Source organism: Entelurus aequoreus, linkage group LG10 (assembly GCF_033978785.1).
Source record: "Entelurus aequoreus isolate RoL-2023_Sb linkage group LG10, RoL_Eaeq_v1.1, whole genome shotgun sequence".
NCBI lineage: Eukaryota > Metazoa > Chordata > Actinopteri > Syngnathiformes > Syngnathidae > Entelurus > Entelurus aequoreus.
In genome coordinates, this window is record NC_084740.1 from 66,133,991 (window position 1) to 66,155,097 (window position 21,107).

The window sequence follows — 21,107 nt, forward strand, 5'->3', positions numbered from 1 at the left end:
ACCCGGGAGCGGCCACATCCAAGGTCGACGGGGAGGTGGGCGCGTCAGCGTCGTCGTCGTGGCAGGCTTGGAAGCAGGGGACAAGTCAGGCGTAGAAGCAGGCGACTAGTCAGGCGTGAAAGCAGCAGCAGACGAGTCAGGCATGGAAGCAGCAGCAGATAAAGCAGGCGCGGGTGCAGCAGACGTAGCAGGCGCGGGTGCAGCAGATGAAGCAGGCGTGGGTGCAGCAGACGAAGCAAGCATGGGTGCAGCAGACGAAGCAGGCGCGGGTACAGCCACTGGAGCCAGTCGTGGTGCAGGAACAGAAACTGGTGCCAGTCATGGTGCAGGAACAGAAACTGGTGCCAGCCATGGTGCAGGAACAGGAAGTGGTGCCAGCCGTGGTGCAGGATTAGGAACTGGAGCCAGCCGTGGTACAGGAACAGGAACTGGTGCCAGCCGTGGTGCAGGAACAGGAGCAGATGCTAGCCGAGGAGCAGGAACAGGAACTGGATTTGGAACAGCAGGTTCAGATGCTGGAGAGGATGGTGTTTGCAGGCCCACCCGAGATGATGGTGGCGTCTGCAGGCCCACCCGAGATGATTTCCAGTTCTTTGTTGTAGGATCTTCTGTAACATGTCCATATCAATATATGGTATGGTCTGTGTTCTTGGTGTGGGTACCATTGAGATGATGTAAAAGTCACAAAGCTACATTGATACCAAGTACTGCATCAATGTCAATACTTATCAAGATCTTCTATTTTCCTCACCACCAAGACTTTTGCTTCCTCTGGCGTCCCATTTAGTTTGATGAAGATCTTACAGTTCGTTACCCAGGTTTGTTGAATTTTGCTTTGCCTTTTAAGTTGTCGTGCGATCCTTGCGATGTCAGCATTTTTCTTTGTCAAGTGTTCATTCATGAAAACATCTGTACCTTTCAGTTTGCGTCCTTGCTTCAATAGTGCCATTTTCTTTTTCCTGTTTGTGAATCTCATGATGACAGCTGGTGGTCTCTGGTTCCTCATGGGCAGTGGTTGACAAGTCTCGATGTGCTCCAGGTCCATCTCTATCCCCCTGCTCTGGAAATAGGAAGCCACCTGTTGCTCCTTGACCGTGTCTCCTGTTCGCTGGGCTCCCCGCTGTCTGCGGCCACCGCACGGGCGTAGGAACGCGGCTTGAATTTGATGCCGGTGATGACCAAATCATTCATGCGGGAGTATTGCTCCAGCTTGTCCACTCGCCGCTCCAGGTCCACAATGCGCCGGTCTTTTTCCACGTTCTGGAGGCGTAGTTGTTTCACCTCCTCCTGTAGCCCCAGAAGCTGCTTCTGCTGCGTTCTGACCGCAGTCACATCGCTGCACAGGGAGTGGAGTGTGAGCTTCATCTCCTCGAACTCCTCCGATGTCGGGCTTTTCCTTGGTGGGGGAATTCTGATGGTCTATATGCCGAAGCATCCAGCAACAGAAGAAATCCACACCTCTGTATCTCAGGCTGCTAATGCTAGCCGGCTTCGGTGTGCTAGTCCGCAGCACCGATCAACACAGACTGCAAAGTGTCACGGCTCAGTGACACAGTGAAGCCAAAAAAGTACAAAAAAGTGATCGTTAAACTCGACAATCAGACGCGCGCGAACTAAACAAGTTGAAACACTCATTTGGGTGTTACCATTTAGTGGTCAATTGTACGGAATATGTACTGAACTGTGCAATCTACTAATAAAAGTTTCAATCAATCCAAAGAGGAAGTGATATATAGTTTAGTCAATATCCTGCATTTATTGAAACGTTATACAATGTTTGACACTTTCAACTACTGTACATATTTTTTATTGTATTTATAATCTAGACTGAAAAACACTTTTATCTAATTGTGCGTATGATAACGTTTGTTATCTAAACTCACATTTTGTTTTTGTATTGTGATGATTTTAGTTTTGATTTTATCTTGAATTTCTTATAATTTCCTCTAAATAATTTTGAATAGCCATGTGTTCAAATTGTGCTCTGTAAATAAACTTACCCTTGCCTCGCCTATAATCTCTTTATTTTCATTAAATTGACCTATGGTGGCATACTTTTGTGATAATTTACAACAAATATATTTATGTATTGGAACATTATTGTTTTTCTTTTATCATTGCATAAGCTATCTATGTATTGTCTCTATTATTTTCTCTCCCTATCATAAAATGGAAATGTTTTAACACAAAACGTAAAGAAAAAATACTGAGATATGGAGACAGTGTAGTATTAAATAAGATCTGCTTCTACCTACTTCACATTTTAAACACATTTAATCATTACCATTGATAAATCATTTACAATAAATGTAAGATTTCGTAAATGTTTATACTTTCTGCACTTTAATAAACTATCCTGACATGTACTTTTGTGTTTGTATGTAATCAGCATGGAGTCAAAATGATACCTTCTTCTATGCAGCCACATACATACATACTTGTCAACCCTCCCGAATTTTTCCGGGAGACTCCCGAATTTCAGTGCCTCTCTCGAAAATCTCCCGGGACAACCATTCTCCCGAATTTCTCCCGTATTCCAGCCAGACAACAAGGCACGCCCCCTCCAGGTCCATGCAGACCTGAGTGAGGAAAGCCTTCCGTCACGTCCGCTTTTTCTCCATATAAACAGCGTGCCGGCCCAGTCACCTTATAACAGCGTTTCTCAAATTCCCCTCTATTGGTGGGGAATAGAGACATGACAGGTGGGGCGCGAGGAACGGGAGGAAATTTCACTTCAATTTTTTTTTTTTTTTAATTATATTTTTAGATTTTTTTTTTACTATTCTTTCATTTTCTATACACACTGTAAATCACTTTGTGATTCTGTCTGTGAAATCCGCTATATAAATAAATGTAAATTACTTATTTTTCCTGTAGGCTTTAAATTTCTACGTAGGAGCGCAAGTTTGACAGACATAGCAACAGTAACTAATGGGGGCGGGGCTAAGCGGAAGCTTTGTGAATGGCGAGTCACTGTGCGAGGATTTGCTGTTTTGCAAATACATAAAAAATAGAGCCACTGCTGATGAGCTGTTCAAGATAATGGGCAGTTTCCTCAAAGAACACGATCTTAAATGAGAAAACTGTGTGGGCTTTTGCTCTGATGGCGCACAGACCATGGCAAAGTCAAGAAACGGGCTGCAGGCTCTAATAAAGAGGGTTGCGCCAAATGCGCATTGGACACACTGTGTCATTCACCGGGAAGCACTCGTGTCAAGGCAGCTCAGCCCCGAACTCAATGAGGTTTTAACAGTGGCAGTGTCAAGCCTGCAACCCCGATTTGAAAAGCTGTGCAGTGCAAAACAGGCTAATGCTGGAGTACTGTAAAACTCATGTTCACTCGCCCTGTCTTGCCAAATGCATATAGCTCCTCCTTTTTTTTTTGCAAAGATTGCAAAGTGGCACTTTTATTTTTATTTATTATTGAACTTGATGCAAGTTATTTGATTTATTATTGAACTTGATGCAAGTTATAACACTTTTATTTGATTTATTATTGAACTTGATGCAAGTTATAACACTTTTTTTGATTTATTATTGAACTTGATGCAAGTTATAACACTTTTTTTGATTTATTATTGAACTTGATGCAAGTTATAACACTTTTTTTGATTTATTATTGAACTTGATGCAAGTTATAACACTTTTGTTTGATTTATTATTGAACTTGATGAAAGTTATTTTATTTGATATTGAACTTGATGCAAGTTATACCACAGTTGCACAGTTATTTTATTGATTATTGAACTTGATGTTATTTTATGTTATTGAGTTTGAATGTATACAACTTGATGTTACTTGATGTTCAATACATTTGAAAATGTTAAGCTTGGCATTAGCGTTCTGTTGGGGCGATGGGGGCAGGTGGGGCTTGAAAACTCCCCCTTGTCCAAAGTGGGGGATGACAAAAAAAGTTTGAGAACCACTGCCTTATAACATCTACGGCTTTTGGAGAGTGCACAACTGCCCACACAACAAGAAGGAGACGAAGCAGAAGAACGAAGAAGAGACAGTCATGGCCACGACGAGTAAGAAGAAGAAGTACGCTTGCAAGTCGGGACGGTATGGCGTAGTGGGTAGAGCGGCCGTGTCAGAAACCTGAGGGTTGCAGGTTCGCTCCCCGCCTCTTGACATCCAAATCCAAATCGCTGCTGTTGTGTCCTTGGGCAGGACACTTCACCCTTGCCCCCGGTGCCGCTCACACTAATGAATGAATGGTAGGTGGTGGTCGGAGGGGCCGCAGGCGCAAACTGGCAGCCTGGCTTCCTTCAGTCTACCCCAGGGCAGCTGTGGCTACAAATGTAGCTTACCACCACCAGGTGTGAATGAATGATGGGTTCCCACTTCTCTGTGAGTGCTTTGAGTATCTAATAATAGAAAAGCGCGTTATAAAATCTAATCCATTATTTAATTATTATTATTAAGTCATCAGAGAGGGTGTTGAGCATGGTTAGAAAGATAGTGACAGAGAATAGAACGAGGATGGACAATTCAACCCTAAACTCACTCCTTTCCTGCAAATTAAATTTCACAGATGCTGCCCATATCTATGCTCCTTCAAAGGCTGTGCTACTGGCTGCAAAGCATTGCACTTTCAAATACAACAATGAGTAGAGGAGTGTTATGTGTGTGTATATGTGTAAATAAATGAACACTGAAATTCAAGTATTTATTGACCCCCTGCCACCCCGAACGGGACAAGCAGTAGAAAATGTATATATATATATATATATATATATATATATATATATATATATATATATATATATATATATATATATTTATATATATATATATATATACACAGGGACATGCACATGGTTATAGAGGGGCAGGGGCTCAATATATATATATATATATATATATATATATATATATATATATATATATATATATATATATATATATATATATATATATAAATATATATATACATATATATATATATATATATATATATATATATATATATATATATATATATATATATATGTATATATATATATATATATATATATATATATATATGTATATATATATATATATAAATATATATATATAAATATAAATATATATATATATATATATATATAATAAAATAAACATATATATATATAGCTAGAATTCACTGAAAGTCAAGTACTTCTTTTATTTATTTATATATATATATATATATATATATATATATATATATATATATATATATATATATATATATATATATATATATATATATATATATATATATATATATACATATATATATATATACATATATATATATATATATATATATATATATATATATTTTGTCCTGTCCAGCTTCTCAGGCAAATCATATAGTTGATGTAGATGCCCATATCGGCTGTTCAGATTTATGCCTTATTTGTATTTGACTTTATTAAATGTATTTATATTATCATTTGGTGCAGCCGGGCCGGAGCAGGAGGGGATAGAAAGAGAAAAAAAAGGAAGACAGAGGGGGGAATTGTGGGGACAAGAGGGGGATTAGACAGAGAGACAAAAACAACAACAGCAAACACAACAACAACAACAATAGAGCAACATCAGCAAATACGACATGTATAAAATAAAAAATAATACAGAAATGACAATGAGCATTATTACACTAAAAATGGAGCAATACAAATACCAATAGAAATAGCGCTATTGATAATGAACAATACCAATACTTTACCTTTATTATCAACAATACAGTTGTTCAAATGCAACAATATATATACGTAATGATAACTTGAGATACGAAAGAATGCAGAAAAATGGGGGGAAAAAAGAGAAGCAACCTACATTAACCTTGTAGATTGTTATAGTAACCATAGGTTAAGCTTTGTCAGTGTGCCTTGTGTTATACCCAGTTTACCCTAGGGCAACAACATTAATATACGTTTGATGAAACGTGATTATGTGCATGAGTGTATGTGTGCATATGTACTTGTATATGTACAGTATGTGTATATCTGTGTTTGTACAGTGAATGTATATGTACAGTATGTGTATATCTGTGTTTGTACAGTGAATGTTTATGTACAGTATGTGTATATACAGTGAATGTATATGTATAGTATGTGTATGTGTGTTTGTACAGTGAATGTATATGTACAGTATGTGTATATTTGTGTTTGTACAGTGAATGTATATGTACAGTATGTGTATATGTGTGTTTGTACAGTGAATGTATATGTATAGTATGTGTATGTGTGTGTTTGTACAGTGAATGTATATGTACAGGATGTGTATACAAAATGTGTGTTTATACAGTGAATGTATATGTACAGTATGTGTATGTGTGTGTTTGTACAGTGAATGTATATGTACAGTATGTGTATACAGTATGTGTGTTTGTACAGTGAATGTACATGTACAGTATGTGTATATGTGTTTGTACAGTATGTGTATATGTATGTTTGTACAGTGAATGTATATGTACAGTATGTGTATGTTTGTATAATGAATGTGCGTGTCGATGTACGAACTTTGAGTGTGTAAATATGTACTGTATTTGTATATGTATGTGGGAGCGTAGGTACCTATGTATGTGTGTATGTATGTGTGTGAGTATATGTGAATTTGCATGTACAATACATTTGACTCCCAGTGTGTGCGGGAGCCAGAGTACGGCCCCAGCCTCCCCGAGAGCCTAACCCACAAACAGTAGGTGTGGTGCCCAGGGAACCAGGGACCGCTGCCCCCACGCAGCCAAGCCGGACAGCGACAGGAACCCCAGAGCCCGGCCCACCGCGCCGCCCACAAGGGCCAGCAGCAGGCCGCAGACAGACGCACCCGGCAGAGGACAAGGCACAAGAAAAGCAGGGTACAGCCAGACCCCAAGCCAGCGAGAGACCACACCCCACACGGGCAGAAAGGCGGGACGCCCCGCCCGAGGGGCCCGGACACCCCCCGCAACTGGATGGGAAGACCGCCCCCGCCCCACCGGCAACAGGGCCCCCATGAGCCCCCACCCCCCCCCCCCACCCCACCCCCGGAGAGCGCGGCGAGGCCAGCCCACGGCCACCCCACCCAAGCCGGCCACCACAGGACCACCCAGCACGGGGCCACAGGAACCACCCATCCCACCCGCAGGGACCCCAACGATAGAGATGGAACAACCAGCAACCGCCCCGCCGAGTCCCCCCCCCTGAGGTAGGGGAATAAATAAATAAAATAAATAAATACATAATAATAATAATAATAATAATATTAATAAAATATATTTAAAAAAAAAAAAAAAAAAAAAAGGAAAAAATAAATAAATAAATAATTAAATCTATTTATAAAAAAAAAAAAAAAATAAAAAAAGAATTAAAAGAAGATCACAGACATGCTGACACACAAGGTCGCTACCCCAACAACTGGCCGACTCGCAGCACCTCGGAATACCCTGCAGCACCAAGCCACCACAGTAGACGCAGGGACCAGACCCAGCAGGCCCCAACCAAGACGGGCACCCGGAAGGGATGGACGGCGGGACCCAGGAGCTCCAGACACGCAGTCCGGATGCAGTAGCCTGAGGCGCCGACCCCCACCCGACAGGCAGGCCCAGAACGTACCCCCAGAAATATACATACATATATATATACATACACATAAACATACACATGTACACATACACACACATACACATGCATACACATACACATATACATACATACATACATACATACATACATACACACACACACATACACATACATATACACAGTTTGTCAGCCCCGACAACCACCACGCGCGCGCGCTGCCACCAGTCACAACATCAGCCACCCCCCTGCACCAGACCCAGCAGCCACGGGCGCCCACACCACAAACAAACGGCAGCAGAAACAGCAGCCGCAACACCTCCAGACAGCCAGCACAAACCAATCAAATCAAAGCGATCAAAAAAAACTGCGACCGGCAACCACACGCCAACAGGATCACGGAGACCAGCCAGCGCCAGCCCGCCAGCCAGCCCAAACACCAACACCCCCCCTGGCCCCCCCACCAAAATACTCCACCACTCCAACCCAAACCCGCACAAACACACCATCGCCCAAACAACTGAGACACAGCATCCAGACCAGACACGGGCGCCGCGCTGCCACCACATCAAGTCGCCAACAGAGACCCCACAGCGCAAGGTCGGGCCACACGGGCACGGACCCCACCCAACAGGAAGCAAGACCCGCGCGACGCCACACACAAATAAATAATAAGATTAAACAAAAATAATAATAATAATAATAAATTTAAAAAAAAATAAAAAAAAAATAAAAAAAATAAAATATAAAAAAATAAATAAAATAAAAAAATATAAATTAAATTAAAAGTAACCAATAAAAATCAATAAATAAAAATAAAAATAAAATAAAATAAGTAAATAATAAAAATTAAAATTAAAAATTAATTAAAAATAAATAAATAAATAAAATAATAATAATAATAATAATGATAAAAAATGAATAAAAGCCTGGCAGGCCACCAGACCGCAGTCCCCGCAATCCGTGCCGGCCGACGAGGCAATGAGGGGTGCGCCGAACCCCAACTCCTCCACATGCATGTACACACAGACATGTGTGCCGTTTAATCACACAAAGAGAAGTATGTTTTTGCCTAAAATGCGACTCAAGATGGCGGTCACAACAAACCCCCACCTTTGGTCACTTAAAGGGGCCGCACAGAACTACTCACTCTTAACTGCATATATGAATGTTAAACTAGAACAACATTGTTATGTGCACAATAGAACAATGGCAGTGAATAATGAAGACAAAGTCAAGTAAAAGTATGTCAGACCCACTCGACGTTCATTGCACCATGGTTTGTGTATCATGATGACTGCTGTTGTTGTTCCTGTGATTTTTATCCTTTTTACGTACATAAAGATATTTATAATAACTTATCACAGGTGTGTAGAAGTCAGGAAAAAAGCTGCAGAGACATGTTTACCTCACCTGATGGTTTTATTCATCTTCCTTTGTTTAGTTTTATTTGATGTCGTCATAGCTCGATTGGAGTCAGATCTTCCAAAAATTGTACGTTTTATAATGACCTTACAAGTACTTGTGTATAATCCTCTGTTCAATCCAATCATTTATGGAGTGAATAAGAAAGAAATCTGGAAACACATCAAGAGATTGTTTTGTCAACTGGTGAACAAAAGAATATGATCACATTTGTTAGCATTGGAATCTTCATTTTCCCAAGTGATTCTTTAAAAAAGCCCTTCCCATCATCATATGGTGTTTATAAGATGTATACATAGAAGAAAAAGGAAGCTCAGAGCCATGCTGTCCGACGTCATTTTATATCAATAATTGTATTGCTTTTTCTATATTAAGTTATTGCAAGGTCAATATCCTGCATTTATTGATACATTATACAACGTAATTCAACTTCAACTTCTGTATTTATTTATGTTTATTGTATCTAAAATCCAGGCTGAAAATGTATTTCATTTTATTGTGCATATGACAATTGGAAATATGTTTTGTACACTTAGCTTTTAATTTGAATTGTGATTATTTTTATGATGCTAATTTTTTTTTTTCTTCCATTTTTGCCATCTTGTAAATTACTGTAAAGCACTTTTAATTGCCTTGTGTACGAATTGTGCTCTATAAATCAACTTAACCCTAACTCATATATTTATGTACTGTAACACTATTTTCACCTTTATCACTGCAAAATCCATCCATATATTGATCACAGGTGAGTGTGAAGAGGATGAGAACATGAGGCCTGATTTCCAATTGGAAAAAGGTGTGTTCATGCACCAGGTGGAGGCCTTGAAGAACAGCAGGTGTTGGAAGCGCCATCATAAATCATTGATCATGGATGAATCACGATGACGCCGAGCCAACGAAAAAAAGTGTAACGACATCAGCAGAAGGGAAAAATGAACATATTTGGCTGCTTTCTGTTACAAATCTTCGTGGCAGGCCCCTCCATATACGTAGTGTAGGGCCCCGCAATCCGTGGGGGCCATGTTTTGCACCAAGAAGCACATGTAAAATGCCAATTAATGGACAACACCTCATCAAATTTTAACCATAGGCAAGATTTGTCTTGAGTTTGCATCACATTTTACAAATTAAAGTCTTGGGAGGGTTACAAAGTAAAAGAGGAGAACGCCTCTTCAACTTGGAGGCCAATCGCAGGCAGTCTTCATCCTGTGGGTCATCCTTATAAGGTGGACGACTTCTTACTCTTCTCAGCATTGACTGCTCACAACAAGTTCCATCAACATCACCGTGATGACTTGGAGGAGCTTGTCGACATGACAGCATCTTTTGATGGAGGACTTGATGGATGCGGAATTCAATGGAACATTAATAACTCTTGGTGGCTTTGTAGAAATGGACAAGTATAGATATCTTTACTTTGTCATCTTGTTGACATTATATATTCTCATCCTCTGCACTAACTGCACCATTATATGTCTGATCTGGATCCACAGGAACCTTCATGAGCCTATGTACATTTTCATTGCAGCTTTGTCACTCAACTCTCTTTTGTTTAGCACTGCTCTCTACCCCAAACTTTTCTTTGACGTCTTATCTCAAAAACAGACAATTTCTTATCCTGCTTGTCTAATTCAATATTATCTCTATTATTCTTTTGGTGCTTCAGACTTCTTACTGCTGTCAGCCATGTCTTATGACAGGTATGTGTCTATCTGCAAACCTCTGCAGTATCCAACTATCATGGGAAGAAGAACTGTTGTTGTCCTCTTGACTTTGGCCTGGTTTCTACCTGCATCTGAGGTTGTAGTGCCAACTGTGGTTAATTCTCAACAACAACTTTGTTACTTTACAACAAACGGCATTTTTTGTAACAATACAATGTTTAAGCTTCACTGTGTAAAATCAACATTTCTTGCCTTTTATGGTTTGTTTGCAATGATGAGTTTTGGTGTTGTTCCTGTGATGTTCATCCTTTTTACGTACACAAAGATATTCATAATAACTTATCACAGTTGTGCAGAAGTCAGGAAAAAAGCGGCAGAGACATGTTTACCTCACCTGATGGTTTTATTCAGCTTCTCTTGTTTGAGTCTGTTTGATATCATCATTGCTCGATTGGAGTCAGATCTTCCAAAATTTGTAGGTTTAATAATGACTTTACAAATACTTGTGTATAATCCTCTGTTCAATCCAATCATTTATGGAGTGAAAATGAAAGAAATCTGGAAACACATCAAGAGATTGTTTTATCAACCGGTGCACTAAAGAAAATGATCCCACTTGTTCGCTACTTGGATGAGAGGGGAAACGTCTTCTAAGACAAACCAAACAGTCCAGTTGTGATCGTTTGAATGCCCTGAGAACACAATGACCCGGGTGAGTGACAACATCCATAGACATAGGATTGAAGTCTTTATTTTCGCAAGTGATTCTTTAAGAAAAGTCATTCACATCATCATATGGTGTTTATAAGATGTATACATGGAAGAAAAAGGAAGCTCAGAGCCATGCTGTCTGTTGTCATTTAATATGAATAATTGTATTGCTTTATCAACATTAAGTTATTGCTAAGTCAATATCCTGCATTTATTGACATATTTATACATTGGTTGTCACTTTCAACTTCTGTACTAATTTATTGTTAATGTAACTATAATTTCAATTGTGCATATGACAACTCACATTTTAATTTGAATTGTGATTTTTATTTTATTTTATGGCTTCTTGTAATTTTCTGTAAAACCCTTTAAAATTCCTTGTGTATGAATTGTGCTCTTTAAATAAACTTGTCCTTGCCTTGCCGATAATCTCTTTATTTTCAATAAATGTACTTATGTGCGCATACTTTTATAACACATATATTTGTGCATTGGCCCTAGTGTGTGAATGTGAGTGTGAATGTTGTCTGTCTATCTGTGTTGGCCCTGCGATGAGGTGGCGACTTGTCCAGGGTGTACCCCGCCTTCCACCCGAATGCAGCTGAGATAGGCTCAAGCACCCCCCGCGACCTCAAAATGGATGGATGGATGGATATTTGTGCATTGTAACACTAAATTAATGTTTACCTTTATCACTGCATAAGCCATCCATGTATTGTCACACATTCTCTATTATTTTCTCTCCCTAAAAAGGAACGTGTTGCCAAATGTGTCTTCAGCTGCTTTCTGTAACAAGCCTCAGTGGCAGGCCCCTCCATATACATTTTTGTGTGAAGAAGCACATGTAAAATGCCAGTTAATGAACCACAGGGCACTTCATTTGAAATTTTATCGCAGACATATGACCTTACAAGTACTTGTCATGTCTGGCTTGATCATGTTTTTGTTTGGCCATGTGCTGTTTGTTTTTTGGACGCTTTTTAGTTCCTGGTTGTTCACTCCCTTGATTTGTTTCCATAGCAACCCATTAGTTTGCACCTGTCATGTCACGCACCTGTTTCACGTTTTGAGTCACGCACCTGTTGTTAATCATGTCTGTGTTATTTAAGCTTTTCATTTTCTGTTGGTCAGCCTGGCGACATCACATTTATGCTCTGCACACTTTATGTTCACGCTTCTTCATGCCATGTTCACAGTCCCATGCCAAGTAAGTTTTGTTTCATGTTTATAGTTTTTTGCCTTTGTGCAAGTCTTTTGTTTTCATTAGCCAAGTTTTGCACCTCCGCTGTGAGCACTTTTTGTTTGTTCATTTTTTCCATAGTTCTGCCTTTGTGCTAGTTTTGTTTTATTAGTCAAGTTTGTTCCCCGCCTTGTGCGCGCCCTTTGTTTGTACTTTTTTGAGTAAATTAAATCATGTCATTACCTTCACGTCGTGTCCGCTCCAAATCCTTTGCACCATGGGAAAACAAACCACACCACAGTCCTTGTCTTTATAGATGTCGCCAGCTAAAAAGTTTTCCCGCAAGATTGGACGAGGGAGCGTGGGAAGTCCTGCACGCTATGGAGGCGGAAACACTGCGCTTTTCCCCCAGGGAGCGCAGGGGGATGATGTGGTGGCCCAGAGGCAAGCTGGTGCCGATCGGTGCGTCGCTCCCGTCCCAGAAACGTCAACAAGGAAGAGGAAAGACTTCCGCGAGTGGACAGGATGCACCACTCCCGCGGGCTCCTCCCCCTCCGGGCGGAGATGGAAGACAGCCAGCCTGGCAGCTCAAGGAGCACGCCAGAGACCTGGAGATTTTTTTTCCAAATTATTTTTTCCTGTCAATCCAAGCCACCCAAATTCCATGCTCCGCCCCCCAGGACTCAAGCCACGCCCAAGTCACACTTTTTTTTTTCACTCACAAGAGCCCAGGTGGGGGGGGGGAAGAAAGACTTTTTGGACAATTTAGAGGGGAGGATTTTGCCCCCCTCCTGACCTCCCTCCACCCACCCCAAAAGACTGTTCCAGACAGCGGGGAGCGCGTCTGGTATCCGCTCCTTGAGGTGGGGGCTAGGGCTGGGAACTGTTCAGGTGGGGTCGCTCATCGTCATGCCATGCCACAGCCTCTTGCACGACCGCCACCACCAGTTCTTCAGCCTGCCAAGCCACAGCCTCCAGCACGGCCACCACCACCAGTCTTTCGGCCTGCTAAGCCACAACCTCCGGTTCGGCCACCACCACCGGTCTTTTGGCCTGCCAAGCCGCAACCCCCAGCTAGGCCACCTCCACCTGCTCCACGCCCTGCTTCAAGGCTATCAACATGCCTAGCAGCTCCACGCCAAGCTCCACCACGCCAAGCTCCACCAGTCGCAGCTCCACGCCAACCGCCGCCAGTCGCAGCTCCACGCCAAGCGCCGGCAGTCGCAGCTTCACGGCACCAAGCGCCGGCAGTCGCAGCTCCACGGCGCCAAGCGTCGGCAGTCGCAGCTCCACGGCGCCAGGCGCCGGCAGTCGCAACTCCACGGCGCCAGGCACCGGCAGTCGCAGCTCCACGGCGCCAAGCGCCGCCAGTCGCAGCTCCACGACGCCAAGCGCCGCCAGTCGCAGCTCCACGGCGCCAAGCGTCGGCAGTCGCAGCTCCACGGCGCCAAGCGCCGGCAGTCGCAGCTCCACGGCGCCAAGCGCCGGCAGTCGCAGCTCCACGGCGCCAAGCGCCGGCAGTCGCAGCTCCACGGCGCCAAGCGCCGGCAGTCGCAGCTCCACGGCGCCAATCGCCGGCAGTCTCAGCTCCACGACGCCAAGACCCCCCAAGCCAAGACCAAGACCCCCCAAGCCAAGACCAAGACCCCCCATGTCAAGACCAAGACCCCCATGCCAAGACCAAGCACCGCCATGCCAAGACCCTCCAAGCGGCCAAGACCCTCCAAGCGGCAAAGACCCGCCATGCCAAGACCAAGACCCGCCACGCCAAGCTTCGCCGCCCGACGCGCCACGCCAAAATTCGCCGCCCGACGCGCCACGCCAAGCTTCGCCACCTGATTAGTCAATGGCACCCGTGACTGCTTCGTCTGCTGTTTCCACGCCTGCCACGATGACGACGCGCCTGCCTTCTCGTCGGCCACGGGTATGGCCGCTACCTGGTCGTCCGCCACGCCAAGTGCGCCCCCTCCTCGTCGGCCACGGATGTGGCCCTTCCCAGGTTGCCCACCTCGCCTGCTGCAGCGGCGTTCCACTCGCCGCCGCCACATGACTATGCCTCGGTGGATTCGGGACCACTTGGTCTGGCGCCATGTTTTGCACCAAGAAGCACATGTGCAATCTACTAATAAAAGTCTCAATCAACCAATCAATGTAAAAATGCCAATTAATGGACAACACCTCATATCAAATTTTAACCCAAGGCAAGATTTGTCATGAGTTTGCATCACATTTTACAAATTAAAGTCTTGGGAGGGTTACAAAGTAAAAGAGGAGAACGCCTCTTCAACTTAGAGGCCAATCGCAGGCAGTCTTCATCCTGTGAGTCATCCTTATAAGGTGGACGACTTCTTACTCTTCTCAGCATTGACTGCTCACAACAAGTTCCATCAACATCACCGTGATGACTTGGAGGAGCTTGTTGACATGACAGCATCTTTTGATGGAGGACTTGATGGATGCAGAATTCAATGGAACATTTATAACTCTTGGTGGCTTTGTAGAAATGAACAAGTTTAGATATCTTTACTTTGTCATCTTGTTGACATTATATATTCTCATCCTCTGCACTAACTGCACCATTATATGTCTAATCTGGATCCACAGGAACCTTCATGAGCCTATGTACATTTTCATTGCAGCTTTGTCACTCAACTCTCTTTTGTTTAGCACTGCTATCTACCCTAAACTTTTCTTTGATGTCTTATCTCAAAAACAGACCATTTCTAATCCTGCTTGTCTGTTTCAATATTTTCTCTATTATTCTTTTGGTGCTTCAGACTTCTTACTGCTGTCAGCCATGTCTTATGACAGGTATGTGTCTATCTGCAAACCTCTGCAGTATCCAACTATCATGGGAAAAATAACTGTTATTGTCCTCTTGACTTTGGCCTGGTTTCTACCTGCATGTGAGCTTGTAGTGCCAACTGTGATTAGTTCTCAACAAAAACTTTGTGACTTTACAACAAAAGGCATTTTTTGTAACAATACAATGTTGAAGCTTCACTGTGAAAAATCAGCATTTCTTACCTTTTATGGTTTGTTTATCATGATGAATCTTGTTGTTTCTCCTGTGATGTTCATCCTTTTTACGTACATAAAGATATTTATAGTAACTTATCACAGTTGTGCAGAAGTCAGGAAAAAAGCGGCAGAGACATGTTTACCTCACCTGATGGTTTTATTCAGCTTCTCTTGTTTGTGTCTGTTTGATGTCATCATTGCTCGATTGGAGTCAGGTCTTCCAAAATTTGTACGTTTAATAATGGCTTTACAAATACTTGTGTATAATCCTTTGTTCAATCCAATCATTTATGGAGTGAAAATGAAAGAAATCTGGAAACACATGAAGAGATTGTTTTATCAACTGGTGAACTAAAGAAAATGATCCCACTTGTTCGCTACTTGGATGAGAGGGGAAACGTCTTCTAAGACAAACCAAACAGTCCAGTTGTGATCGTTTGAATGCCCTGAGAACACAATGACCCGGGTGAGTGACAACATCCATAGACATAGGATTGAAGTCTTTATTTTCCCAAGTGATTCTTTAAGAAAAGTCATTCACATCATTATATGGTGTTTATAAGATGTATATATGGAAGAAAAAGGAAGCGAAGAGCCATGCTGTCTGTTGTCATTTTATATGAATAATTGTATTGCTTTATCAACATTAAGTTATTGCTAAATCAATATCCTGCATTTATTGACACATTTATACATTGGTTGTCACTTTCAACTTCTGTACTAATTTATTGTAAATGTAACTATAATTTCAATTGTGCATATGACAACTCACATTTTAATTTGAATTGTGATTTTTATTTTATTTTATGGCTTCTTGTAATTTTCTGTAAAACCCTTTAAAATTCCTTGTGTATGAATTGTGCTCTATAAATAAACTTGTCGTTGCCTTGCCGATAATCTCTTTATTTTCAATGAATGTACTTATGTGCGCATACTTTTATAACACATATATTTGTGCATTGTAACACTAAATTCAATTTTACCTTTATCACTGCATAAGCCATCCATGTATTGTCACACATTCTCTATTATTTTCACTCCCTAAAAAGGAACATGTTGCCAAATGTGTCTTCAGCTGCTTTCTGTAACAAGCCTCAGTGGCAGGCCCCTCCATATACATTTTTGTGTGAAGAAGCACATGTAAAATGCCAGTTAATGAACCACCGGGCACTTCATTTGAAATTTTATCGCAGACATATTCCCTAGTCCCTTCCTGCTCTGTCACTGATAAGATCAAAATGGCTAATTTCCACTGATTTTGTCACCGTGCCAAGCAGTGATAAAACTGGTCTTGTAAAGCAGTCATACTCTGTTAAATCTTGGTCGGAACTGTTATGGGAAGATTTTCAAATGTATGTTGAAATTGTTAATTTGCAAGAAAATCAATTATTGAACAATTTTTTTCCCCATAAATGTGTTTTGATAAAAAAAAAAACATGCATCAAATTAAATTTGACTTGGATTTAAAAACGTTGTTCCCCTAGGGGAAACTGGATTAAACACGGCACGCTATTGACCTATTGATACTATAACAATCTACAAGGTTAATACAGTTCGCTTCTCTTTCTTCCCATCCATTTACCTGCTTTCTTTAGTAATTAAATCATTCATTACATATATGTATTGTTGCAAATTAATCAATTGTATTGTTGATAATAAAGGTAATTATTGTTATTTGTATTACTCCACTTGTAGTATAATAATGTTCATTGTAATTTCTGTAATTTTTACTTTATTAACTGTTCTTTGCAATCACTTTTTGTATCATATTTGTCCATATTGTTGCGCTTGTAATGCAAAAGCAAGACAACTTGAGATAGCTTTGACACACAGACATGTGTGCCGTTTAATCACACAAAGAGAAGTATGTTTTTACCTAAAATGCGACTCAAAAAGGCGGTCACAACAAACCCCCACCTTTGGTCACTGAAAGGGGCCGCACTGAACTACTCACTCTTAACTGCATATATGAATGTTATTAAAAAAGAACAACATTGTTATGTCCACAATAGAACAATGGCAGTGAATAATGAACACAAAGTCAAGTAAACGTATGTCAGACCCACTCGACGTCCATTGCACCAGTGGCGTGCGGTGAGGTTAATGTCTGGTGAGGCACTGCATCATCACAGTCAGATTTACAAACATATGAACCCTAAATAGTATCTTATTCACCATGTGATTGGCAGCAGTTAACGGGTTATGTTTAAAAGCTCATACCAGCATTCTTTACACAACTGTAGCACACAAAAAAGCACATTTAATAAACATTATTATGGTCTTACCTTTCTTGCTGGACATCCACACAGCCAGCCTTTGCGTGTGTACCACACCGTTTGAAAAGAACGGGTCTTCTGTCCCGAAGTCAAAAGCAAACCTTTTAGCTCCGTTGGTCTACCTTTAATTATTACCTCCTGCTTCGATTGAAAGTCCAGTTTAGAAAACTGTTTTATTTTACATATGTAATCCTCCATGTTTTTAATAAAAGTCCAGGCGAGAGGAAATAAACAATCTCTGCAAACTTTTTTTTTTTTTTTTTTTTCTTCCGCGGCCGAGGAATGATCTCTGGGATCACTACCGCCCTCTACCACCAGGAGGCCGGATTACTGCGAGCCTCAACCAGTACGTCTTTTGCAGCCGATTTATGAATGCTCAGCACAAGAAATACGTTACACACATACAGTTTTTGACAAAATACACTGTACATTATATACCTCAGCTAACTAAACTATGCCATAGTTTAGTTAGCTGATATAATTCATATAGCAATACAGTCTCACTGCACAGCAGCTCAGCAGTTAGCCGAGTCATTGTGCACAATCCATGTTGAGGCACAAATCAGTGACGTGCCTCAACTGGCTGCTGATCACCGCACCGTCTCTTCTCAGTATTTGAACGGCAAATGTGAAAATAAAAATAAAAATAATCTAAAACTGGTGAAGTTAAATGGAAAATAACTTTAGTATAATCACTGGATTAGGGTTGAGTATCGAGTATCGAGTATCGATTGGAACTGGGACTAACTTTCCGATTCTCCCGGAATCGTTCAAAAGTTAAAATTTCGATTCCTAGTTTCGATACCCAGTCCGCCGACCAGAAAAAAATATGTCCGCCGAACCGGAGGAAGAAGCCGCTGAACACCAACAAAGAAGCGCCCACCGCCGGAAGTGTTAGCATAGCCGAACGAGTCAGTCAAGCTCAAGCATGGATAGCGGGCGTCGGCGGTCGAAAGTGTGGCTTTACTTTACAAAAACAAATGAAATAACCGCGAAATAACAGAGCTCCATGTCCATCAAGAAACGAGTGGAGAGAGAGCTGCAGATGTACCAGGACGTTCCACCGATACTTATGTCTGACGACCCTGCTGCATGGTGGTGGTCCGGTGGAACCAACAAAAGACTTATCCTTTGCTGTCAGATCTCGCTTTCTCCTATTTATGCGTTCAAGCTTCTTCCACACCCAGCTAACGTGTATTTTCCACAGCAGGAGACACTATCTGTCCAGAACGCTCATGCATCCTGCCTGAGAAGGCGGATATGGTCATTTTCCTAAACAAGAACTGTCTCTGATTTTATACTGTACCTGCTGCTAATCTGGACTGGGTTTTGCAAGTTGTTTCTTATTGTTTATTTGCTTTTCTGCACCAGGTTAGCCCATCAGTGGGAGCACGGTAACATTTTTAAGTACCTGCAGCATCATACACTTGTGTGTGTAAATGTGTTTTCATGAGGTTTCCTGCAGCATCATACACTTATGTGTAAAGGTGTTTTCATGAGGTTTCCTGCAGCATCATACACTTATCGTATGGCTGGGGAAGATTGTCTCGGACAGTCGAACCACAAACACTGGTACTCCTCAGGGCTGTGTACTCTCCCCCTGGCTCTTCTCCCTGTATACAAACTGCTGCACCTCCAGTCACCAATCCGTAAAACTGCTGAAGTTTGCGGATGACACCACCCTCATCGGGCTCATCTCGAATGGCGATGAGTCCGCCTACAGGAGAGAGGTGGACCGGCTGACGTCCTGGTGCAGCCTCAACAACCTGGAGCTGAACGCCCAGAAAACAGTGGAGATGATCATGGACTTCAGGAAAGTCACAGCCCCACCATCCCCCCTCACCCTGATTGACTCTCCCAACCCCGTCCCCATTGTGGACTCCTTCCGTTTCTTGGGCACCACCATCACCCAGGACCTCAAGTGGGAGCCGACCATCAGCTCCCTCATCAAAAAGGCCCAGCAGAGGATGTACTTCCTGCGGCAGCTGAGGAAACTTAAGGTGCCGACAGAGATGCTGGTGCAGTTTTACTCAGCCATCATAGAGTCCATCCTGACCTCCTCCATCACAGTGTGGTTCCCCGGCGCCACAGTCCAGGATAAGAATAGTCTGCAGCGCATCGTACGTGCTGCTGAGAAGGTGATTGGCTGCAAGCTCCCATCCCTCCAGGACTTGTTCTCCTCCAGGACCAGGAGGCGTGTGGGTCAGATCACAGCTGACTCTTCTCACCCTGGACACACTCTATTCTCCCCTCTCCCCTCAGGCAGGAGACTACGCTCCATCCAGACCCACACCTCCCGCCACCTGAACAGTTTTTTCCCCTCGGCCATCAGGCAAATGAACAATAACTCCTAACAGCAGCTCCATGAATTCCTTGAATCCCTTCTAAGTCTATCTGATAGCTCAGTCACAGCTCTTTTTTTATACCAAATATGTGTTATATGTGTTTTATGTCGCACATTTGCACCAAGAAAAATTCCTAGTTTGTGAACCCGTTCTCAAACAATGGCAATAAAACGATTCTGATTCTGATTCTGATTCTGATTATGTGTAAATGTGTTTTCATGAGGTTTTCAAAAATAAAGTTCTGCCTTTGTGCTAGTTTTGTTTTATTAGCCAAGTTTGTTCCCCGCCTTGTGCGCGACCTTTGTTTGTACTTTTTTGAGTAAATTAAATCATGTCATTACCTTCACGTCGTGTCCGCTCCAAATCCTTTGCACCATGGGAAAACAAACCACACCACAGTCCTCGTCTTTATAGATGTCACCAGCTAAAAAGTTTTCCCGCAAGATTGGACGAGGGAGCGTGGGAAGTCCTGCGCGCTATGGAGGCGGAAACACTGCGCTTTTCCCCCAGGGAGCGCAGGGGGATGATGTGGGGGCCCGGAGGCAAGCTGGTGCCGATCGGTGCGTCGCTCCCGTCCCGGAAACGTCGCCAAGGAAGAGGAAAGACTTCCGCGAGTGGACAGGATGCACCACTCCCGCGGGCTCCTCCCCCTCCGGGCGGAGATGGAAGACAGCCAGCCTGGCAGCTCAAGGAGCACGCCAGAGACCTGGAGATTTTTTTTCCAAATTCTTTATCCTGTTAATTCAAGCCACCCAAATTCCATGCCCCGCCCCCCAGGACTCAAGCCAAGCCCAAGTCACACATTGTTTTTTCACCCACAAGAGCCCAGGTGGGGGGGAAAGAAAGACTTTTTGGACAATTTAGAGGGGAGGATTTTTCCCCCCTCCTGACTACTCTCCACCCACCCCAAACGACTGTTCCAGACAGCGGGGAGCGCGTCTGGTATC

General features: G+C 42.5%; 3 protein-coding genes across 3 annotated transcripts in view; 2 read left to right on the forward strand and 1 right to left on the reverse strand.

The window, feature by feature from the left end:
- Nucleotides 1-21,107, reverse strand: part of fhip1b (FHF complex subunit HOOK interacting protein 1B) — a 716,414-nt gene that overhangs the window by 249,141 nt on the left and 446,166 nt on the right. The gene's annotated exons all lie outside the window — the stretch shown is intronic.
- LOC133659188 (olfactory receptor 10J4-like) lies at nucleotides 10,302-11,225 on the forward strand. Its single transcript, XM_062061925.1, has one exon. The coding sequence runs from the start codon at nucleotides 10,302-10,304 to the stop codon at nucleotides 11,223-11,225; it is 924 nt and encodes a 307-aa protein (XP_061917909.1).
- Nucleotides 14,971-15,894, forward strand: LOC133659189 (olfactory receptor 10J4-like). Its single transcript, XM_062061926.1, has one exon. It carries the CDS (start codon nucleotides 14,971-14,973, stop codon nucleotides 15,892-15,894), a length of 924 nt encoding a protein of 307 aa, XP_061917910.1.